This window comes from Lasioglossum baleicum, unplaced genomic scaffold (genome assembly GCF_051020765.1).
Source record: "Lasioglossum baleicum unplaced genomic scaffold, iyLasBale1 scaffold0055, whole genome shotgun sequence".
Lineage (NCBI taxonomy): Eukaryota > Metazoa > Arthropoda > Insecta > Hymenoptera > Halictidae > Lasioglossum > Lasioglossum baleicum.
In genome coordinates this window covers 308719-334753 of record NW_027469115.1, presented here as the reverse complement: position 1 = coordinate 334753, position 26035 = coordinate 308719, and the positions used below count along the sequence as shown (strand labels likewise).

General features: G+C 41.6%; 2 protein-coding genes and 1 pseudogene across 3 annotated transcripts in view; all 3 read left to right on the top strand.

Moving 5' to 3' along the window:
* The window catches only part of LOC143219559 (uncharacterized), a 280642-nt gene that overhangs the window by 14093 nt on the left and 240514 nt on the right, over window positions 1-26035 (top strand). The gene's annotated exons all lie outside the window — the stretch shown is intronic.
* On the top strand, window positions 1634-2326 carry LOC143219581 (uncharacterized; annotated as a pseudogene).
* On the top strand, window positions 16117-17050 carry LOC143219566 (uncharacterized). Its single transcript, XM_076445502.1, has one exon. It carries the CDS (start codon window positions 16184-16186, stop codon window positions 16982-16984), a length of 801 nt encoding a protein of 266 aa, XP_076301617.1. The 5' UTR covers window positions 16117-16183; the 3' UTR covers window positions 16985-17050.

Here is a 26035-nt window from a genome sequence, read left to right as displayed (position 1 = left end):
ATTTCGGCTTCGTTATTTAGTTATTAACAATTAAAAATCCGCCTAAAATGCTGCAACACTTCTAACAAAAGTATACGTTGCGTACGTCACACAGGCGCGCGACAGTCTCGTATCAAGTGACAAATGCATGCATACCTTGGTTCTCATTTGGGGCCCCAGCGAGGTGAAAATGTTTAAAAAATCGTTGGATGACACTGAACCTACCTACTCGTTAAAATCCACAAGGGCATTTCTAATATCCGCCCTATGGAATTATCGAGTAGAAGGGGTCAATGCCCTTTCACTTTTAAATTCTTCTTACACATGTCCACAAATCCTTATCCTGCACTATAATTGTTCATAACACCGTACTTATACTGGAATAAACGCTCTAGCACAATTTACAATATCATACACACACACTACGAGTTTACAGAGAGTGTACAAGTTTACTGAGGGGAATGAGGAGAATGTAAAGAACTCTGGTAATCCTTTAATGTTGAAACACTGCACTTTATTGAACTTGATTTACGTCGCGAGACTCGCTCACAGACGGAAAGGACATCTTGAGGTCGTGTGATCTCTGGGAACGGAAATCTTCGACACGTGCGAGAAGAATTGTGCGTACAAGCTAGCATCCGTATGCACACCAGCACACTGATTCAAGACAACTGATGTGATCAATAGCACACACATGAGATATTTGGTGGTCACAGACAGAATGAGAAAGAATCGACCTGAAATACCAAATTCTACCTCATCCAATATAAGATCTGCAAATAGAGATATGAGTCCGGCAAATATCCATTATTCTTCGTCGTCTAATATCGTTTCTTCAGATTTTGTTAATAATATTGATAGTGAAGTTTTCGTAGAAAACATTCAACCTGAAATACCGAATTCCAGTAACAATTCCGCAGAAAGTCTTGCAAATGAAAGTTTTAATGTTCTGCTAGCAGAGTGGCCTATAAAGCGCAATATATCTCATTGTGCAATTAACGATTTGCTTTCTCTTTTAAAAATGCCAATTCCGAATAATTTACCTTCAGACGCTAGGACTCTTTTAAGGACCTGTAGAAATGTAGAAACAAAACAGGTAGACCCGGGAGAATATTATCACTTTGGTTTACAAAATACAATATTGAATTTAATTGAAAATGTAGACATTTCTTCAATCGACAACAACATTATTCCAGTCAACATTAATATAGATGGTTTGCCATTGGCTAAAAGTTCTAAAAGTCAGGTTTATCCCATTCTGTGTAGCATTGCGGGTGATAAAAATGTTGGTATGGTTGGTATATATCATGATAACGATAAGCCTGCAGATCCCAACCTTTTCTTCAGTGATTTTGTCCAGGATACAGTGCAAATAGCCAACAACGGATTTTTAATTAAGGGGAAATTGTATTATTTGGAAATTAAAAATTTCATATGCGATGCTGTTGCCAAGGCACAAATTAAATGTATAAAAGGTCATACGGGATACTTTTCGTGCACTAAGTGCAAGGCTGAAGGAGCTTTAAAACAAAGTAGAATGTGTTTCCCTGATGTAAAGGATATCTGTTTGAGAACAGACGCTGAGTTCAGATCGCAAAGTCAGTTAGAGCATCATGCTGGCTCATCAATTTTAATGAATATCCCGGGAATTAATATGGTCGATTCATTCCCTTTGGACTATATGCATCTAGTTTGCTTGGGTGTTACGAGGAAATTAGTTGTTAATCTGTGGTGTTGTGGTGAACCTAAGACAAAAATATCAAATTTAAAAATTTAAAATATTTCAAATGCACTTATTCAGCAGACCAAAAATATTCCGACAGAATTTAATAGAAAACCTCGCACCTTGGCCGAAGTGAAAAGTTGGAAAGCAACCGAATTTCGTCAATTTCTATTTTACACCGGCCCAATAGTTTTATTAGGTAATATCAGTAAAAGTAGATATTTTAATTTTCTCACTTTGCATGCAGCAATGACCATATTATCAACATCCAGACATTTTAATCTCATTGATTACGCGTCAGAATTAATGACATACTTTGTCACTTGTTTTAAAGAGCTGTACGGTGAAAAACACATCACGCATAATGTCCATAATCTTCTGCACATAACACAGGACGTTAGGATTAATGGACCGGTAGATAATTTTAGCGCTTTCCAATTTGAAAATTTTTTGCAAACAATATTACACTGTATCAGAAAAACGATAAACCATTGTAACAGACCTGTACCGTACAGGCCTGTTACTATACAGAACGTAAACCGGATCAATCCGGTTATAACCAAACCGAGAGCAACCGTCGTTCATTTCTCGGAACGAACCGCCGTATCCCCGTCGTCGCGCTGAGACGGACCGCGTCGCGCCACCTCCGCGCCTAGAAACAATCCGCGAATCACCGCACCGCGCTACCACTCCCACCACTATTCGCGAGCTATAAAAGCCGCCACGGCGAGAGCTCATCTCGGCATTCATGGTGCAGATATTGACCAAGCAACAAACCGTGTAAGGAAACGTTCCAGTCAAACTTCTCCATTGTAAGTATGTGCAAATGACTTACTTAGGTTTCCCACGCTGTCGACAACGAGCTAACTTCGCCTAGCGAACACCTCGAAGCCGGCCGTGAGAACTCAGCTCCTAGAGCACGGCGGGTCGCCACTCTTCCAGATATACGGTATGTCACTTATCACATCCTGAATCCTGATCCTGAGAGCAAGGCGTGTCGCCACTCTCTTCCGCAGCCACGGTGTGTCACCAGCTGAAATCCTGATCCTGAGAGCACGGCGTGTCGCCACTCTCTTCCGCAGCCACGGTGTGTCACCAGCTGAATCCTGATCCTGAGAGCACGGCGTGTCGCTACTCTCTTCCTCGGCCACGGTGTGTCACCAGCCGAATCCTGACTCCAAGAGCACGGCGTGTCGCCACTCTCTTCCGCAGCCACGGTGTGTCACCAGCTGAATCCTGATCCTGAGAGCACGGCGTGTCGCTACTCTCTTCCTCGGCCACGGTGTGTCACCAGCCGAATCCTGACTCCGAGAGCACGGCGTGTCGCCACTCTTTCCCGCAGCCACGGTGTGTCACCAGCTGAATCCTGTTCACTGTCATACACCACCCCACAATGCATCTCCTGCCGAACTCTGTTCACTTGCATTAGCCGTACATTTCTGTACACCGATAAATGTTTACACCGGCAAAAAGATTCCGTTCCCGACCGATTTCGCGTCGTAATCGATCTCCGAGCACCGCGATCATCGTAAACATATTTTGCGCCCCGCACTCTCGCGATCGCGGTAGAATGAAACTCGCTGGCAGCGAGCGCACGTTAATCTAAAATTCCACGTGTCTTTATTTCTACGCACCCCGTACCTCCTAATCCCGACTATTCTCTCCGCCGTATACGAATCCTGGCGCGGCGAGCTAATCAGCAACGGAGGGAACCCAGATCCGGATCCAGATCGAGATTTAATCAAAACCGGGAACAGGACCCGTTACACCATTACAACAAATAGTTAAACGATACACCGAAAAATGTAATCTTGCTGCAGGAAAAGTGAAAAATATTAAATATCCAATTTTTGAGAAGCAACATTCAGAAGGTCCGTTAATAGGAGATTATGAAGTATCCAAACAGTATAAAATAATTATTTACAGTAATTTCATATTAAAAATTACTGAGCCTGACAACTGCTGCTGCCTAAACGACGGTAGCATAATTCTCTTAAAGAATGTCATAATCGCAAATAACGTATGTCAAGCAGTTGCTAGAAAGTTTTCGATTTTAAAAGATTTTTATGAGAGGCCGTGCAAATCTTCACAATTGGGCATTTTTCTAGTAGAACAGTATAACTTGGGGCCCTTACAAATTTTCAATATTAAAGATAAAGCCTACAAGTGTGTAAAACTAGAAATCGACGAAAAATTTGTAATTTTCCTATTACTCCATTCGAATTGCTAAAAATTCTACATTTGTTCAATTAATTTGATCAATTTCAATTTAAACAATTTCATTGTATGTATAAACCGAGAATGCCACACAGTACAACATTATTCTGTACCATATAGATCGATAGAGTATCAAATTCTGAGTATAAAAGTGTTGACCTTCATATGTCCTAAACCTAATAGTTAACGCGACACAGCACGTAATGGTCGCAGCATCCTGTAAAGCTCTTCAAAAACAGCACTTTCGGTAAGTTATAATTATTATACGCCATAAATGTACAATTGAAATAATAACTGTTTAATGTTTCTAGACGATTACATGAAGGCCAGGAGTAAGGCCCGAAAAGCGAAGGACACAATAAGCGTCTGCTGTGGGAGGTAGAACGACCTCGACGGAAAAGGTCGAGCACGACATCGTTCAGCATGGACGTCAACGTCGACTCGCCCGAGGAGGAAACTATTCTCAGAACTCCTCCATACATAAATATAAGGCAGAGGAACATGGGTATGTAAATCCAAAATAAGGAAGCACTGATCTATATCTATAAACCATTCTTCTGTAATTTGTGTCTTTTCAATCAAAATATATTTTATTTTCAGTCACTCATCACCACGGCAACGGCGAGGAGTCGCTGCAGGGAGAAAGCAGCACTACATAATAAGCAACTTCAACTTCAACTTTAACTTTCATTGTCTCATAAATGCGAGTACATCATTAGGACAGCATTAGTGTGTCAGAGTTTGGCCAATCTAATCCGAATGTGTTTCCGGCTACTCGTGACGATCAAACTACCCGAGTAGTTAAACGTCTCAAGAATAGCGCTTCAATATATTTTTTTCTATTTCTACACCCGTAAAGTAGCGTAAACTCTTCATCGAAAGTCGAGAGATTTCAAGGAGCACTTTGCGTTCTTAAACAGTCTCTGTAGAACAGCGTTTGTTTATTGGCGATTCTCAAGTGTTTTAAGGAAAATTATGTAAATTCGTTCAGATTTAATTTTACTATCATCTAAATTAATATACAGTTATTAATATTTGAACATTTCCAATCATTCTGTAAGTTTTTTTACGATTACAAAACTTTATTGACGATTTTGTCAAGTATGCTTCAATACATTAAATATCGCCAACCTCGTAATGTGTAAGTATCGCCCTTATTTTAGTGTTATTATAAAAGATGATTCATGTACAAATTAACAGAATAAGAAATTTTTATTCAAGGTGCTTCAGAAAAGGGACGCGTCGTTGCAACGAGACGAGACACTGAGATCGCCATTCAAATGTGGCTCAAAAGGGCGGCGGACAGGATAGCGGCTGCACTAAATAAAAAATTTTAATTTTTAATGTTATTTTCTGACTTTTTTTTCCTTTAAAAAGGTTTTTGCGATTCTAATACACCATATATTGTGCGAGTTGATTTATATATATCATCTTGTTCTAGTTGTTCTTATTTTTATATTAAATAATATATAAACGAAAAGCGTGCGTTAAGATAATATGAATTATTTTTTCCATCCTCTTTTTATGTGGATTATTCTCCTTTTAATAAAGCTTTTCCTTCTTTAATAAACCACATATATTGTGCGAGTTGATCTTATATATATATTTACATTATACATATTTCCTATAATTAAACTTTCTTATTAAATGTCATTTGTCATGCGAAAAGGAACTGGGACCCTTCCAGTCTCTTATTTTCACACGACCAATCACATATACAGGGTGTCCCAAAATTCGTGTACTTAATTGAAATGGGAGGTTCCTGAGACCATTCTAAGAGACATTTTCCTTTGCACCAATGTCAACTGCGGCTTTGTTTAGGAGTTATTAACGAAAAACACGGACCAATCAGAACGCGCCCTGGGCGGCCGCGCCGCGCCGCGCCGACAAGCGAGTGTTGGTGGTACGCCGCGACATCGCAACGAACAAGAGTTTCTCGATAATGTGAACCCTCTCCGATTTCGATGAGTTTTGGATATGTTGTCAAGACCATGATTCTGAACAACATTTCTCTTTAGACTTTTTGGCGATCAGCTTTAGTTTACGAGATAATCGTAAAAAAAGAGAAGAAGCAGAAACTGATTGAATTAAAAACTCACGTATTCAGCCGTAAATCCATTTGCTGCTTCGAAATGTGTGTCACTGGGTCACTCGGTGACGAACTGCACAGACGTCTTCAGGTATACGGCAGTACCGAAAGTCAAGGGACGTATGGCCAGGTCGACGAACTGCACAGCCGGTGGTAGAAGGCCTAAGGGATGCGCGGTCAAGTCGACGATCCAGAATTTCACTTTCACTTTCGAATCGATAAATAATTCGTATGTTTATTTCACACAGATGCCTTGAAATTTTTCCACACTCACAATCACTGTTCACATTTGTCAACACATAGTTATGCACTAATAATAATTGCCATATCCCTTGTACTGCTGCACAAATCACAACAATCAGGTAATGCAATCACTAGACTGCGGATTTCATGCATTTGCAGCAAACATGAGTAGGTGCATTTTAAGACAATAGAGAGATTAAAATAATTTCAAAGTACCATAGTATTATTTTCAACTTCTTAAAATGATCACAGTGAGAATCAAATATTTGTCTGGCTCCTGTCCCTTGTAATAGCGGCAGCCAACATTCATTTTGCATAAAGATCCGTAGTCTAGTGATTAGTTTAAATATTACTATCAAAAACACAGCTAATAGCAACCGTTAGCTTTGAATTGACAAGTCTTTGGAGATGTTCTCTCTACCGCGGCTCGAACGACACTGATTTTCCGCAAGATTTTTCTAAAGAATTTAGGGAGGGCATTTAGGGTGTCGAAATTCGAAATGCACGCTGTAGCACGAGAACGACGGGACGGTAGGACGAAAAACAGGATACGAGAAGGACCGCTTTAAGACTTATGGCAATCACATGTTTAGTTTTTCCTGTAGATTGGTACGCAGAGTCGATGGGTAACCGTTCGAAAACGTCGTCTGTCCTTCTTTTAGAAAGTTTCTTAAGGAAGGTATAGGACAATAGGGATGCTACGCTGACCTGACATTTTTACCCCTTGCTGGGTAAAAGGACGGATGACGTTTTCGAACAGTTACCCATCGACTCTGCGTACCAACCTGCAGGAAAAACTAAACATGTGTTTGCCGTAAATCTTACAGCGGTCCTTCTCGCGTTCTGTTTTTCGTCTAACCGTCCCGTCGTTTTCGTGCTACAGCGTGCACATTTCGAATTTCGACACTCTAAATGCCCTTCCTAAATTCTTTAGAAAAATCTTGCGGAAAATCAGTGTCGTCCGAGCCGCGATAGAGAGAACATCTCCAAAGACTTGTCAATTCAAAGCTATCGGTTGCTATTAGCTGTGTTTTTGATAGTAATATTTAAACTAATCACTAGACTACGGATCTTTATGCAAAATGAATGTTGGCTGCCGCTATTACAAGGGATAGGAGCCAGACAGATATTTGATTCTCACTGTGATCATTTTAAGAAGTTGAAAATAATACTATGGTGTTTTGAAATTATTTTAATCTCTCTACTGTCTTAAAATGCACCTACTCATGTTTGCTACAAATACGTGAAATCCGCGGTCTAGTGATTGCATTACCTGATTGTTGTGATTTGTGCAGCAGTACAAGGGATATGGCAATTATTATTAGTGCATAACTATGTGTTGACAAATGTGAACAATGATTGTGAGTGTGGAGAAATTTCAAGACACACATTTCGAAGCAGCAAATGGATTTACGGCTGAATACGTGAGTTTTTAATACAATCAGTTTCTGTGCTTCTTCTCTTTTTTTACAATAATCTCGTAAACTAAAGCCAACCGCCAAATAGTCTAAAGAGAAATGTTATTCAGAATAATGGTCTTGACCACATAACCAAAGCTCATTGAAATCGGATAGAAGCTAGTAGTACATCGATCCCATGGATTTACAAGTAAAGTTTCTCGCGATAATCTCGTAAACTAAAGCCGATCGCCAAAAAGTCTAAAGAGAAATGTTGTTCAGAATAATGATCTTGACCACATATCCAAAGCTCATTGAAATCGGAGAGCATTCACATAATCGAGAAAGTCTTGTTCGTTGCGATGTCACGGCGTACCACCAACACTCGCTTGTCGGCGCGGCGCGGCGGGGCCGCCCAGGGCGCGCACTGATTGGTCCGTGTTTTTCGTTAATAACTCCTAAACAAAGCCGCAGTTGACATTGGTGCAAAGGAAAATGTCTCTTAGAATGGTCTCAGGAACCTCCCATTTCAATTAAGTACATGAATTTTGGGACACCCTGTATATGTATATTTTTAATTATCCTTTTAGACCTGTAATACTCCCCAAAAAATGTCTTATTTTGGACGTAAAACGAACTTCCTGAAAAAGACGTTTTCAAAATGTTTTATTTTGGACGTAAAACGAACTTCCTGAAAAAGACGTTTTCAAAATGTCTTATTTTGGACGTAAAACGAACTTCTTTAAAAAGACGTTTTCAAAATGTCTTATTTTGGACGTAAAACGACCGTCCTGAAAAAGACGTTTTCAAAACGTTTTTAAGACGGTCTTCAAGGACGTAGGACGTTCAGACCTCAAATGTACGTGAAATGGACATCTTGAGGACGTCCTGTGCTATCTGGGTGAGAGGGCGACAGATTTTTGTTTCTTGGTTTCCCAGCTGATGGGACATCCCGCCAGCAGGCTCACGTATGCTGAGCGAGATCTCCTTCCGTTCTCGTCTCCTGCCCAATCAGCGTCGACATATAATTCCAATTGTTTACCTGTAACTGAATAATTTATACCGTAATCTGTAGTATATTTCAAATATCGTAAAACATGCTTCGCAGCTTTCCAATGGTAATTGGAAGGATTTTCGTTGAATTGGCTGAGGACGTTTGCGGCGAATGCTATATCTGGTCGAGTGGCGTTTGACAGATATATTAAAGCTCCTACGAGTTCTCTATACGGTACTTTGGTCACGTCTTTTGTATCCGTGTCTTCTTGATTAAATATCTCATGAGGCACTAATGGTGTGCTTGCAGGTTTACAGTCCTCCATGCCGAATTTCTTTAATGTTTCCTCTATGTATTTGCGTTGAGACATCTTAATTTGTCCAGTATCGCCTCTCCTTTGGATAGATATGCCTAGGATGTTAGTTGCTTTGCCTAAATCATTTATCTCAAACCTTCTTTTCAGTAATTCTTTTACTTTTATTAATTCTTGCAAATCACTAGATGCTAGTAAAAGATCATCTACATAAATAATTATTATTAAGTCTGTGCTTCTAGTATTGTCTAAATAGACACACGGGTTAATTTGAGAATTTGTTAGGCCCATACTTTTCAGGTACTTGTCCAAGGTTTGGTACCATTCTCGTCCCGCTTGTTTGAGACCATACAGTGGTTTTTTAAGTTTGCATACCTTATTCTCTCCAGCTGCTTGTACGAACATTTCTGGTTGTTGCATGTACAGAGTATCTGTTAGTTCTCCTTGCACATATGCGGCGACAACGTCCATGTGGTGAACGTGCATTTTGTTCTCCACCGCTCCTGCAAATAAAGTTCGTATCATCTCATACCTGGCTACTGGTGCGAACACCTCGTCGAAATCGATTCCTTTTCTCTGCTCGTTTCCTCGGGCTACCAGTCTTGCCTTTAATTTGTTTACTGTTCCATCTTGATTTCTTTTTATTTTGTATACCCATCTGTTTGTGAGTATTTTAGTGTTTTCTGGCCTATCCACCAAATCCCACGTTTCGTTTCTCATGAGTGCGTCGTATTCATTCTTCATCGCACTCAGTCATAATAGCCTTTCCTTACTTCTCATTGCTTCTGTTAGTGTTTTGGGTTCCTTGCATTGCTCCTCGCTTGCGTAAGCTGCACTCTGGTATATTTTCTTTGGCCTACCTGGCGCTCCGGTACGCAACAATTTCGGACGGCCTCTTGCTCTTTTGTAGGTTAATGTTTCATTTTCTGTGTTATCTTCGTCATCTTGAGCATCAACGTCATTTTCTGGATCACTTTCAATCAAGTCATCTCGTGTGTTTTCTTCTTGTTGCTCATCGATCTCCGTCAAGTTTTCATTTTGGAATGGACCTATCGGTAGTCCAGTTTCCGAATTTTCGTAATTTCTAACCTCTTCATGAAAACGCACGTCTCTTCGTTTTACGATGTGGTTAGTTCCGCGTTCCCACAGCCTGTATGCTTTTGACTCTTGATCGTATCCAACCAAGACGTATTCTTTACCTCTCGGCAAAAATTTACTTGCTCTGGGTTTCTTCTCCAAAGCGATCACTTTACTGCCAAAAACTCTTGAAAATCCAACATATGGTTTTTCATCTGTCCACTTTTGATATGGAGTTGTATCTAGTTTTTTCGTTGGGCACCTGTTCCTTAGATAAACTGCAGTGTTTACCGCCTCTGCCCATAAGGTTAGTGGTAATTTTGATTCCGTTAACATCGTGCGTGCCATTTCTACTATTGTCCTGTTAGCCCGCTCGGCCACCCCATTTTGCTGTGGAGTGTAAACGGTTGACAACTGCCTTGTTATTCCCTCTTCTTTCAGGTATTCTGTAAATTGTTTTGAAAGATACTCTTTAGCGTTATCGCTGCGTATTTTCTTAATGAGCTTTCCTGTTTGCTTCTCAACCCGGCATTTGTAAGCTTTAAATACCGAAAAAATTTCTGACTTTTCTTTCAGAGTAACTATTTCTGTGTATCTAGAGCAGTCATCAATAAAGGTTGCAAAATATCTGGCTCCCCCTAGAGATGGTGTACTCATGGGTCCACAAATGTCTGTGTGAACTAGACCCAACACGTCTTTTTCAATATTATTTGAATCCTGAAATGGCAACTGTGTAATTTTACTCAGGTCACATACCTTACATTTGTTTACGTTGTTCATCTCTCGTTTGCTCATGCTCATCCCATGTACCATATCCTTGTCGATTAATTTTCTGACGTCATTCATATTTAGATGACCTAACCTCTGGTGCCATCTGTTAAATCTGTCATCATCTCCTTGTGACAACATTGCTTGTCGTACCTCTGTAGGTTTTACTATATACAACCCATTTTGTTTTTGTGCAGTTAACGCAATTGTACCATCTTTGCGTCTTACAATTGCTGAACGTTCATTAAAAGATACTGTGAATCCATTATCAGTGATACTCGATACTGATAATAGATTATTCCGGAATTCTGGGACCCACATGACATTTGTTAATTTAATTGTTGATTGCTTGTTACCTGAATTTATGTTTAGTTTAACTTCTCCTCTTCCTAAGGAGCTTGAGCTACTTTTTGTGGCTGTGCAGACCTTATCCTTTTGTCTCTGGTTCATGTTGATAAACTTTTCCTTATTTTTACACATGTGTACTGTTGCCCCGCTGTCCAGGCACCATTCGTCTACAGTGATCGGACTGGTATTTAAAGCGAAAGCATTCATCGCCTCTTCTTTGTTGCTTCTTGACGGAGTAAACTTCTTCCTGCTTCTACAATATTTGCTTATGTGACCGATCTTTCCACAAGTATAACATTTTTCATTGAGTAGTGTACCTATGGGGATTCTAACTCAGGAAGTGAATTTCCGTTATCGTGAAATAGCGTTCGGCTCTGACGCGTGGCGCCATCTTGATTTCTTGCGGTTTTCCTTATCATTATCATTTCCTTTCCGACGCGCCTTGCGGTTTTCCTTATCATTTCCGGTGCCGTCTTTGTTTCCTTATCTTTTTCCGCGTTTTATTATTCTGTAAATATTATGTAGGTCAATCTTTTGGGTGGGGGAACTTAGTTGCAATATTATGTGAAGCAATTTCCTTATCATGTTCGGTGAGGATTATATCATGTCTTTACGGGAAAGAGAGAGAGACTTTTATTTCTCTTAGGAGCATATGAATTTCCGTTGTCGTGAAATAGCGTTCGGCTCTGGCGCCATCTTGATTTCTTGTGGTTTTCCTTGATTTCCGACGCGCCTTGCGGTTTTCCTTATCATTTCCGGTGTCGGCGCGTGCCGTCTTTGTTTCCTTATCTTTTTCCGCGTTTTATTATTCTATCTTTTTCCGCGTTTTATTATTCTGTAAATATTATGTAGGTCAATCTTTTGGGTGGGGAACACATTAGTATTCTTCATTAAATTTTTTCCGCGTTTTATTATTCTGTAAATATTATGTAGGTCAATCTTTTGGGTGGGGGAGGGGGGAACACGTTAGTATTCTTCATTAAATTTTTCCATGAAATAGCGTGTCATCGACCTTGTTATTTCATGCGTGGTTATCATTATCTTTTGGGTGGGGATCATGTCCGAACACGTTTCGCATCCTGTCTTGCAAGGCATTGTTATCTGTAAGACCACACGTATTTTTAAAGATTTTTTAAGTTGTAATATTATGTGGAACGATTTCCTTATCTATCACGTTTCCGTATTTTTTCAGTGGGGATTTACATTCTGCGCGATCGGGTTATCTGTAGGACCACATCCTTTGTATTTCAAGCTGTTTAAATATTGCGTGAAATAATGGGATGTGTAAAGAATGATGCGGTTCGCTAACGTGCCATCGTTGCAGGCGTTCGCTGCGACGAAGTTATTTGAATTCGGCATTCATACCGTTTTGCATCAGAATATTCTTGAACAATATTTTCGCGTTCTTTCATGCAAGATTTACTGTGTTTTTCGTGAAAGATCGGTCATTGTCCCGTACGTGGCGGTTTCCATGTTTAGTCCGTTGGACTTGTTGAACGAAGTGCAGAAGGGGCGTATTGATATTTTAAACATGTTTGTGTTTTTAAAACCTGAAGGACAGTTGGTGAGACATTTGAATATTGTGGTGCTTCGATACCGTAGAACCGATTATGTTCGTGTGGGGGAATGTCACCGTCGAGAATACGGTTTATCGGATTTGATTCCGCCATTTTTACCGTTGAAAAGACGTATACTTCATTTACGTATTTGATTCAACCTTTTTTTTTTTAAAAAGAGAGAGATGCCTGTCCCAACGTTAAAAAGTTTGGCTTGGGTTCGCGTTATAAATTTGTATTTGGACGATAGTTTTCCCATTGAGCAGAAAACGTTGATAGTACGTTTAATGCGAAACGATGCAACGAGTCGCGTATGTTTCTTTTATACGAAAAGATTTAGTCAAGTCGTGGCGCGATGGCCCGCGATCGATTCGCCAGCAACGATACTGGATATCATCGAGACGGGCGAACGCCGCATCGTTGGATGCGAAGTGTAATTACGTTTTTGAGAACAGGAAATTTAACGGATGACATTAAATTGAAGTTGAAAAAATATTTTGTGCAACAAGATGATTCAAACGTTGAAAAAAATGTTAAGGTGTTTGACACGCATGTCGATGGTTAGAACTGTCGATGAGTATCGCGAATGGTCTCGCTCATACATCGAGTCTCTACAGTGCTGTATCAATTATCTAACATGTATGAAGGATGAATTGACGATGGGCGCGAGATCTAGTTTAGCATCGATCATGTGTCGCATGAAAAGTTTGAACGTTTCGTTGAGCTATAATATTTCACGGGTCGGTGGAGGTTTACGTGGTGTTGGTGCGAGAGCCTCAACGCTTCGTTGGGAGACTGTCGAGTCGGCGTTTAGCAATCGCATATCGACCGGTATTGTTATTAACATCGAACATATCGATCCGCGCAAATTTTTACAACACGCGAAACGGATGATTACGGGACGTGTCACGGAATTTTTGAACGCTCATTCGTCGTTGAAAGTGAACGTTAGGTTGGAGGCGGAATTTGTGCTGCGCGACGAGGTTTCGGTGAAAAGTTTCGGTACGCGAAACGTTGTGCTGTTTCGAACCAGTAATCTACGCCGATGGTACCTGAAGGACGTTGTGCCGCCGATTTTAGCATCGATGGAAGAGTTTCAAGAACGAGACAGCGGGTGGGCGTTATCGAAGATACTGCATCTGATAGTGAGCTGCAACAAATACCAGCCATTACAGGCCGGTTGCTGCGTTATCATGCCTCGAAATATACGGTTGAAGAGAGCGATCGTGAACGTGATCAGCAACGATGAAGCATGCTTTTTTTGGGCGATAGTGGCGGGTCTCTATCCGGTAGAAAAAAATACATCACGTTTATCATCGTATCCTCGCTACCAGACGGTGCTTCGAACCGAAGGTTATACACTACCGATGTCGTTCAAAGACATTCGGAAATTCGAAAGAGAGAACGACATTTCCGTGAATGTGTTCGAATGGGTGGACAAGAGGTGTGTAACGCTTCATCTGACCGAGAAGAAACGGATGAGGCACGTCAACTTGTTGTTTCTACAGAATGAGGCGAAAACGCACGGTCATTACGTGTGTATACGAAATTTGTCACGATTGGTTTCGTCGCAGCTTAGCAAGCATAAGTGTATGAAGTATATTTGCGATCGGTAAGATTGTTTTTTTTTAATTCTTGAAAGCAAAAGAGAGAGAAATGTTTTTTTTTTTTCTTTCAGATGTTTACAATATTTCTACACGCTGGAGAAATTAAACGTTCATACGATCGATTGTGAACGGATGAACGATTGCGCTCTGTCACTTCCAGTATCGGAAGAAGATAAGTGGTTGCAGTTTAAGAACTATGTGCACAAAGAACAGGCGCCGTTCGTTATCTACGCCGATTTGGAATGTCTGTTGGAGAAGCAGGAAGGACAAGGTCGTGGAGCACGCTCGCTGTATCAGCATCACCACGCGTTCAGCATAGGTTATTACATGCATTGCCGCTACGACTCTTCTTTGTGCGAGTATCGAGCTTGTCGCAAGGAAGAGGGATGTGCCGCGTGGTTCGCTGCAAAGTTGCATGATATAAGCAATAAATTACAGCCGATATTCGACAAAACGGTACCTATGGACGAACTAACTGAAAGACAGGAGTTAAATTTTCAGACGGCTACGCATTGTCATGTGTGCGAGCAGCCGTTCAGCAGTTCCGACACAAAAGTACACGATCATTGTCATTTTACGGGAGCGTATCGCGGTCCGGCGCATATCGCGTGTAATTTAGGTTATCAATCTTCGTACGTGATACCGGTGGTCTTTCACAATTTGTCCGGCTACGATGCGCATTTCATTATTAAAGAATTAGCAAACACGTTCGAGGGTAAGATAGCTGTGTTGCCGTTGACAAAAGAGCGGTACATCTCGTTCACGAAAGTTGTTGCGAATAAAGATGAAAAGAGAAATTATGCAAAGTTGTTGAAGTTTCGATTTATCGATTCCTTCAAGTTCTTGAATTCGAGTTTGGACAAGTTATCATCGTATCTGGACAAAAACAAATTACGCGTTGTACGAAATCAATTTGATCATCTCAACGTCGACGATTTCAATCTCTTGACTAGAAAAGGCGTCTTTCCGTACGACTATCTGGCGTCGTACGACAAATTAAACGACACGTGTTTGCCGTCGCGCGAGGCATTTTACAATCAGCTTTGCGACAGGGGGATATCGGACGCCGATTACGTTCACGCGAGCCCGGTTTGGTCGCGTTTCGCTATAAAAACGTTGGGGCAGTACAGCGATTTGTATTTGAAATTGGATGTGTTGTTATTGGCTGATGTTTTCGAAAATTTCCGCGACGACTGTCTCGAGAACTATAAACTCGATCCGGCGCATTATTACACGCTTCCCGGTTTCGCGTGGGACGTGATGCTGAAAATGACTAAGATCGAATTGGAGTTGTTCACGGACGTGGACATGCTTTTATTCGTGGAGCGAGGAATACGCGGCGGATTGAGCCAATGTTCTCAGAGATATGCGTGTGCAAACAACAAGTATTTACCAAAATATGACTCCAGCAAACCGTCAACCTATCTAATGTATTTCGACGTTAACAATTTATACGGTTGGGCTATGTCGCAACCTCTACCGTACAGAGACTTTCGATGGGTGGAGGACATAGAGAATTTCAACGTTGAATCCGTTCCAATCGACAGCCCTGTAGGATACATTTTGGAGGTTGATTTAGAGTATCCTAGTGAAATTCATGATGCTCACGCGGATCTACCGTTCTGTCCGAGTCACGACACGGCGGCCGACTCGAGCCAGCAGAGAAAGTTGATGGCAACGCTTCGCGATAAGGAGCGATACGTTCTGCACTATCGGTATTTACAGCAAAGTTTAAAGCATAACCTAAAATTGAAGAAAATTTATCGAATTCTAGAGTTTCAACAATCGCGATAGTTGCACGGCTATATCGATTTGAACACGAAATTACGCGCCGAGGCGACTAACGATTTTTCTAAAAATTTGTTTAAATTAATGAACAACGCTGTGTTTGGAAAAACAATGGAGAACGTTCGAAATCACGTGAACGTGAAATTGCTTTCCCGATGGGACGGTCGATACGGTGTCGAGCAATTGATAGCCAGACCAAATTTTCACAGTTGTACCGTGTTTTCGGAGGATTTCGTCGCGATACAGCTAAACAAGCTGTTACTCAAATTCCACAAACCCATCTACATAGGCATGTCCGTATTGGATATATCAAAAACTCATTTGTACAGCTTTCATTACGAGTACATGTATCCCAATTTCCAACAAAATTGTAAGATTTTGTACACGGACACGGACAGTCTGATATACGAGATCGCTTGCGACGATGTGTATGAGACGATGAAACGTGATATCCATCGATACGATACAAGTAATTATGTCGAGAACAACGCGTACGGCGTTCCGATCGCGAACAAAAAGATGCTGGGATTAATGAAGGATGAGAACGGAGGCAAAATTATGACTGAGTTCGTGGGGCTTCGCGCGAAAATGTATGCTACTCGCGTGCGCGACGACGATGATACCTGCCGCGAAACGAAAAAAATCAAAGGCATTAGGACAAACGCCACAGCCAGAGATATAAGTTTTGAAGACTATGTCGAGTGTCTTCATAATCATACGGAAAAGAGCATTAACAATAAACGTATAATGTCGGTACAGCATCGGGTGTATTCCATAGCTGAAATGAAATTAGCGTTAAGTCCGTACGACGATAAACGGTATATCTGTGATAATTTGGTCACTACACTTCCTTGGGGACATTACAATATCGTTTCATTGCCATAAAAGGAAGTGTTGGGATGGAGATTGAAAAAACTTTGTTGACCGCTATCTGTAGCAAGGAAGTGGTATGTAGATTAATGGTTCTATAAAACAATGCAATCCGAGCGTCAGGCCGAATAGTCGAGCAACCGCCACGAAAACGTTAACATCGTGAGAGAGAGTGAGACGGTGAAAAGTGTGGGTTTGAACGATGTTCAACCGTCGTCAGCTCGACATCTGTCAAAAAATTGACGAGTCTGTGAAAAGCCAAGATGATATGTAAGTAGAAAAAAAGATATATAAAAAAAAATGTGAAAGAAATTTAGAAAGATGTCTGAAAAATTAATCTGCTGTAGATATTCTCAACCAGAACCGATCGATTTGTCAACTAGTTCCCAATCACGTTCCGTACGGATTTTGTGTAGAAGATATTCCATAGCTGGGAATTATTTCAAATATTTGGAACTTGGCATACGGATCGGAGAGGACATTTATGCGGAGCTGGCTATCGGTGATAGCCGTGGAAATGAACTTCTATTTTCAATTAAAACATGGAGAGAGTTGCTGCGCGCGAAACCGATTATTCAAAGCAATATGGAGCGCATAAAACTTGGTGATAATTTGACCTTGGAAATGGTTAATCTGAATGGACGGGAGCTAATTAAAATAGCGAACTCAACCATAAATATATATATTACTGAGAAAACTATGTGTAACATATACAATTTAGAATTTTGTATAGATAGTATGTATATAGGATTAGTAGACAACGTTCCGGACGTTGCTGCAAAATTTGCCGATTTCGTTGTTATTTCAAAAAATGTTAGAGTAGAAAATTTTATCAAAACAATTGTCGAGAGCCGGTCTTTCGATCAAAACTCGCTAATAGATTGTGAACTGGTGACTTTGGGCGCCGAGGTTATAGCGCTAGAAGCGTCTAAGCGATGTTAATTTCGTGAGATTTTTTTAAAAAATGAAAAAATGTAAAACTGATTCAACATCACGTCCAGGTTAACAGTCTCGTTCTTTATCATACTTTTGCATCATCTGTTACTGGCCTGAGTTTAATCACGTGATCACCACCTTACTTGATATGCACAGACTAGGATTTTGAAGGAATTGCTCTTAAGATTCGAGAACTGACCTCTAGATGACAGAATTTTAATTCTGTGATCACTGCATGAAATTGCTCTTAAGATTCGAGATCTGACCTGTTCATGGTAGAATTTTAATTATGTTATGACTGTATTATTTTGTCATCAAAACAATTCTCTGATCACATAATTAAAATTCTGCTATCTAGAGGTCAGTTCTCGAGTCTTAAGAGCAATTCCATGCAGTGATCACATAATTAAAATTCTGTCATCTAGAGGTCAGTTCTCGAATCTTATTTTCAATCCTTTCAATATCCCGCTCTGTGCATATCAATTAACGTTGTGATCACGTGATTAAACTTGAGTCATGAAACAGATGATGTATGGTAAGATAAAGAACGAGACTGTTATCCTGGACATGATGTTTTGATTTTACATTATTTTATTCAAAATAAGAGTGTTACTGAAGTACATGAAGTTTTATATCATTTAATAGAATAAATTGGCGTTACTGAAGAATGTTGAAAAATGTAAGAGTGTTACTGAATGCATATGTATACTGAAGATTAGGCACACATGTAAAACTGATCGAACACGATCTTCTTAGGAAACACTACCTTTCCTCTGTCTCACTTAGATAACCTGTTTTTGGCAGGAGTTTAATCACGTGATCGCCGCTTGATTTGATATCCACAGACACCTTATTTGGTATACACAGACGTGGGATCTGGAGGAGTTGCTTTTTAAGATTCGAGAACGAACCTCTACATGGCTCGAGTTTAATTCTGTGATCACCGCATTATTTTGTCATCAAAACAATTCTCTGATCACATAATTAAATTGTGCTATGAACAGGTCTCATTCTCAACAAATCTCACTAACAATTCCTCCAGATCCCGCGTCGATGAATATCAAATAAGGTGTCTGTGGGATATTAAATAATGCTGTGATCACGTGATTAAACTCGAGTCATGAAACAGATGATCTAAAGTGATACAGGGAAAGGCTGTGTTACCTACGAAAATCGTGTTCGATCAGTTTGATATCATTGAAAAAAATGTAAGAGTGTTACTGAAGAATAGATCAGTTTTATATCATTTAATAGAATAAATGTATAAGAGTGTTACTGAAGAAGAAGAAGAATGTTGAAAAAATGTAAGAGTGTTACTGAAGAATACGTTAAAATAAAAAAAATTTATTATTGTATAAGAATTTCCTCTCTCTCTCTTTCAGGTCAGGGGAAAAAAAAATTGAAGAATACGTTTTACACATTATTTATTAATAAAAATTACATGAAAAGATCTTTTATAAAAAAGTAGAAATCATATTTGAAGTTTTAAACTATAGCAGTTTTAGATATCCACGAATTATGCGACGCGTCCAACCCTAACCATTTTACATATATTTTATTTCCTTTTCTGCGCAATATTTTTTCAATTAAATATACGTCGGGGTATTTAGCCGCGTGTATCTCGTGTTCATAAAATCCGCCGGCGATAGGATTGTCCTTTGAATCGATCAAGAGGTACGTGACAGGATTCGTTCGTTTCACCGTGATGATCTTAAATATTTCCGTCGACCAGTTCGGCGTGTATCCTTTGTCGAACAGAGTTTTGAATTTGCTGACGCGCACGCGATCGCCCACCTTGAATTTGGCGGGACCGGCAATCTTCACGTTGCTGTACACGGTGGACAGAAGATGCTCAGCATTTTTACGGTTCACATCCGCGGGGCGCATACGGGTGGTACGGTGTTTTCGATTATTGTAGTCCTCGATCAGCGTGGGAAGCGCATCGATCCAACGATATTTTCCGCTCAACGAGAAATATTTCCACATGCTGTTCTTCAACGTGCGGTTGAAACGTTCTACGACGGAAGCTTTCATAGCGCTGAAGGTCGAGTAATGACGGATGTTGTGGTTTCTCAGATATTCTTGGAACTGTGCGTTGTAGAATTCCTTGCCCATGTCGGTCTGCAAGTTGTTCGGAGCTCTGCCATCCTTCTTCAACGCGGACGCGAAAGCTTTACACACATCGCTCGCATTTTTACTCTTCAAAGGAACCGCCCACGCGTATTTGCTAAACACATCGATTATCGTAAGAATGTATCGATGTCCCCGATTATCTCGCGCATATTGCTGAACTTCGACGATATCAGCTTGCCAAAGATCATCGAATCCTCGCACGATCACCCGTCTACGCGGGAAGAAACGTCTCGCCGGGGCGTGCAGCTCTTCTACCAATTTCACTTTTTCTTTACTCATCGCCGATTAGTCTCTTTTCAATCGATTCTTTCCAGTCCTCGAAGCGTCGATGCACTCGACTATCTAGCTCGTCGAAAGCTGCGCGTATCATTTCTTGTTGCTGCTCCTCGATACGTCGCATTTGCACATATATTTCTTCGAATTTCTCGTTTAAACTTTTCTTGAAATCTTCAAATTTCCCAGTTATATTTCCCTCTCCCGTCAGCTCGACCAATCTCTTGTGCATGCTCTCTCTATGCATTTCAAATCTCTTATCCAATTCCTGACCGGTTTCATAACCGCCAGTTGCGAATTTTTGTTGCATATCCGCCACATTGTTTTCAAGAAGCATCAACTTTCCCTGGCTCAACTTGTCCGCGTTCACCGTGTCCTTCACATCACTGATTTTACCAAGCAGCGTATTCTTCAAGTTTAATAGTCTTCTTTCCAACTTGTTGTCGATTTTATGTTCCACGGCTGAAAGTCTATCGCTGAGTTTATCGGAAAATTTCGCAACAGCGTCCAATTTTTCATGATCCACCCTCTGCTCGTACTTCAATACTTCGATCAACCTGTCCTCGAGCTCGATAAATTTTTCACGGAGAATTCCACCATAATTATGCTCTATCTTCGTTTCAAACTCCGACAGCTTTTCTTGATTCTGTTGCATGCATTCCTCGATGTCTTTCAGTTTCGCCACCATCGATTTATCGGCGAGCTCGTTGTCCGTTACGATTTCATGGATGTGCTCGATCTTGTCTCGCGTGTCGTGAATATCCTCGGCGCTCTTATTAAATTCGTCTGCAAACACTTTTTTCAACAAATCGATCGTCTTATCGACGTAGAGTTTCGTTGCCGAATCGTTCTCGTCGGTTGGTGTCCCCAAATTTTTAATACGTTGAGATTTCGCATCGAAAAATTCGTTGTTGCTAGCCATCGCTTTGCTGCTGGCGACAAGATCATCCACGTAGCCTTTCGTTGCCGCGTCAGTCTTCTTAGCGGGGGCTTTCACATTTTGGATAGATAGAAACTCCGCATCGAAGTACGCGTCTTTTTTATCCGTCATGATCACAGCGTGTTTACGTATCGAGCTTAAAAGATCCAACAACAATCTATTGAACGGGATGGGATTGTTCGCTTCCTTGCAATCGAAATTCCGTTCTTCCTTGCCGATATTCGACGTAACGTCCCGAATAACTTTTCTTATAAGTTCGTAGGATGATTTGTTAATGCTCATCGTGATGAGATAGAGAGAGAGAGAGTACGACGTTTCCTTCTTGAATTGTCACCACGCAATGACATGATTCTCACTCTCTCTCTCTCGCTCCTTCTAGGGAGGTGGTGGTGGGGAGATGCCATTGTTATATTTTAGAACTTTCTTAGAAATCTTGAAATGAGACCTGGGAGGGGGAACCTCTGATCTAGACTTACCACACAGTACTTGTTCTCGCTACCTAGATATGGAATCGAGCTCTCACTGCTTTGTCCAGTTTCTTCGTGATTTCTGACCTAAACGTTTCGTTAGAGGTTTTCAGGTCTTTGTCCAGTTTCTTCGTGATCTCGGACCTCAATGTTTCTTCCGATGTTTTCAGGTCTTTGCCCAGTTTCTGCACGATCTGGGACCTCAACGTTTCGTTAGATGTTTTCAGGTCTTTGCTCAGTTTCTCCACGATTTCGGACCGTAACGTTTTTAGTTGTTTGTTCAGTTTCTCCATGATCTCGGACTTCAACGTTCCTTCGGATGTTTTCAGTTTTTTGTCCAGTCTCGTCACATTGTCCAACACGTATATTTCCACCTTTGATTTAACATATTCGTCACCGCGTTTTACAATGTCATCGACGTACGATTTGGTCGTCGCGTGATCGTTTGCGGTGGGATACGCCACACGCTCGATCCCAGCTCCATTCGCATCGTACAAATTAGCGTTGTTCAAACATATTGCGTTATCGTGTACATATTTTTGTAACGAATAGAAAGGAACATCCAACTTTCGCTTGTTCGTTTCACGAAACGATGTACCAAATTTGTTGACACACATTTTTTTTTAGACTTCTTCGACCGCCTGATATGCTGTTTCCTGCGAAATACCTTATCTCTTGCTACCTTGCGGTTTTCCTGCCGTCACCAACTCGTACAACTGCTTTTCGATCCGTAGTATTTGTTGATATATCTCGTCCAGTTTCGTCTCCAGATGATGAAATCTCAGGTTCCAGTTTTCACCGTCGTCTTCTCCTCCCGAGGATATCGTTTGATTCGTTTCGCAGCAATTCAAACGAACGCGCATTTTATCCAGCCGCAACAATGCCACAATTTTATCGACTGACATGTCGTCAACTCGTAAACTTTAATTTATAATTAAACCAGCCTCGCGAAGTTCCTCGATTATCGACATTATTTCGTTGTTATGCCCCGAATGGCCGGCGTTCCTCGAAGCCGTCAACAATCTCAGACGATCGACGAGTTCGTTCGGATCGTCCCAATGCACGTAATCGATTGGATGGTCGGTCACGCGCATAAAAGTTGGAAGCTGAATACCCCTTCCACTTGGCGACGAAAACAACGGTTTTATAATTTTTCTATACTTGAAACCTTTGTTTCCCATTATCTGATTCCCGCGTCGATGCGCTTGTGTAATAACGAGAATTCTTTTGTACGCGTTCTTATCATCCTCGGTGCACGCCTGCTCGTCGGGTACTTTATTGAATATCAATTCGTAAAGACCGCGAGTCCCCCTGTACCGTAGCCCTCTAATGATGATATCATCGTTGTTGGCCACCTCAAACGTTGAATTTCCCAGCATCAGCTTATCGTCCTGCAGATATACTCCGTACACGTTGTCGGAATTTTTCGTTGGGCCGGTAAAAAATTTTTGTAAATATTCGCGCGCCAAAGGTCCGAAATTCTCGGATAGCTGTTGATTTTCCTCGTGATGAATTTCAGGATTTTCAAAAATATTACGCATAGAAGATTCCAAAGATGGAGTGCGCGGTGATTGGAAGGTATCCTCCTCCTCCTGTCGCGGTACCATCATCGGCTCGTCGTCATCGTCGTCGTCGTCGTCGTCAACATATATATTTCTCGAACTGACTTTGTCATTCTTTTTCTTCTTTATTCTTCTTCTTTTTTTCATAATGGACGACGGCGTTCCCTTAATATCTGAGAATCTTCTTTTTTTTCGCAATGGAGACTCCTTAATGTCGTTGAACACGTTGTCGTCGTCGCTCGGTTCGGCGGTAGCTGTATTTTTAACTAACTGTTTCAACGGTTCGACGATCGGTTGTAAATTTGCTTGCAAATTCTCCTGGGTAGCCATTTTCCCAACTTTCAACGCTAAATACTTTTTCCGTATGGTATCGCTGGTCTTCGCTATTTCGTTCGCGATCGAAGCTCGCAGCTTCTTCTCCTTCGACGGCATATCGGAACTCCTCTTCTTCTCCTTCGACGACATATCGGAGCTCCTCTTCTTCGATGACATATCGGAGATGTGACTCCAACGGCTCTTATCGAGCAAATGTGTCCGTTACAGTACGACAAACTCGTTAAATCCGCGTCTGTAACGACCTCGACTGACAGGACTGTCTTTATCGATTACGAGAAATCCATACCTCTTTCGCCAACAATTCATGCATAACGCGCTAAACGTTTCGAACGGCATATCGGTATTTACATGATCCTGATGAACGTGTCGCAGGTTCATGGCATCTTGTTTAAACAGAATCAACAGATTAGCATTGTCGCGAATTAAATGTTTAGGTATTCTCGCATACGACTGTCCCAGGTAAAAGCAATCGACGTGCGAATGTCTACCCATCGCGAAATATTCTCGCATGATATCTTGCTCATCGCACGCCACATCGTCGAAGATGAATATCGAATCGGGCCGTGCTTCTGCGGGAGGGATTACGTCAACGTTGTCAGCAAACGCGAAGTAGCCCACATCCTTCCCCACGGATGAGAACAGTCTGCTCAAGTATTGGTATTTTGGCTGACGCAACGATTTCGAGTACACGTATACATTGGCGAATCGTAATCCGTTCGCGCTCTCCAACAGGCTAATCATAACGTTCGTTTTACCACATCCTGACGGACCGCTTATCACACATCGTACATTACCGGGTAACAATGATCCATGTTTTCGCATCGCCTCGGAGTGATCGTCGAACGCGCGATGCGTCGGAACACGAATATCCAAAGATTGCTTTACGAAACGCATGCTTCGATTGATTCGATGGGTGGCGGGTAGTATTTATACGAGAGCTCGAACATTGTTGGTATCAGTCCCCCTCCGACCCCCGTGAAAAAAGGATTCGTGTTCTTTTTTAAAAACAGTTTATGCCGCGCCTCGGTAAGGGGCTTTTAAACAGAGCTGTAAACGCGTTACCGTTCGAATTGCATATACCTAGTTATCAATTCTGCGGTCCTGGTACGAAACTGCGTGCACGATTAGCCCGTGGGGACCGTGGAATAAATCCGTTGGACGCTGCCTGTCGCGAGCACGACATAGCGTATTCGCTGCACAAGGATCTGGGTGATCGTCACGTGGCCGACAATATTTTGGCGGATCGAGCGCTACAGCGCATAAAGTCCGGAGACGCTTCGTTCGGAGAGAAGGTGTCTGCGGCTGCTGTGTTGGCAGCCATGAAAGCTAAAACGAAATTAGGCATGGGCCTAAAGAAACGCGAGAAAAGGCGAAAAAAACGAATTCTCCCAATCGCCAAACGCGGTGGTTTTCTACCGCTGCTGTTGCCCGCTTTGTCGGCTATCGGAGCATTGACGGGCGGCGCCGCGGGAGTAGTAAAAGCTATAAACGCCGCGAAAGCCGCGAAGAAACAATTGCAAGAAGCCGAGCGACACAATCGCACCATGGAGGGTCGCGGGTTACGTCTCGCGCCGTATACGCGTGGAGAAGGCTTGAGGAAGGTTAAGAGAAAAAAAAAAAGAAAGACAACACGACGACGGACGTCGAATTGACGACAGCGTGTGAAAGATTACCACATTTTCGCGGGGTTTTTATGCGTGACAATTTGCCGGAACGCGCATGGGTAAACGAGCGAGGTATCGTCAATCTAGATAATAGTCGCGGACCCGGAACGCACTGGGTTGCATACATAAAACACGGCTCGCGTGTCAAATACTTCGATAGTTTTGGGAATCTTCGCCCGCCGGTCGAGTTGATTCGCTACTTTGATGCGAACGCAACAATCTCGTATAATCACAGACGTTTTCAAAACTACGACGAAAGCGTGTGCGGACAACTGTGTGTGAAATTTCTCCGCGAGTCGTAAAGATGCAAAGGTCATTCACGTTCACGTTGTCGGGAAGAAGCAGCATTCTGTCGTCTCAGCACTTTCCACCTATAAATCTGGACAACGACGAATACGAGCTGGGATTGCTCGATTTGCAAACTTATTACACGATACCGAACATCAGCGCTAGCATCGGTAACAATCTATTCTACTTCGGCGACAGAGACGAAGAGATCATCATCCCCGACGGCTCGTACGAATTGGAAGCGATAAACGCGTACTTGAGGCATGAAATACGCACGCGATATCCTCTCAAAGATGCCGATAATGAATATCCGCTGGTCCTGCAGGCTAACAACAACACCATGAAAAGCGAAATTATCAGCAAGTTTCGGATAAACTTTGCGAAGCCTCACAGCGTGGGGTCCATTCTGGGATTTTCCGCGAACCGCGTTTTATCGCCGAACACGTGGCACGCATCGAACGCGCCTG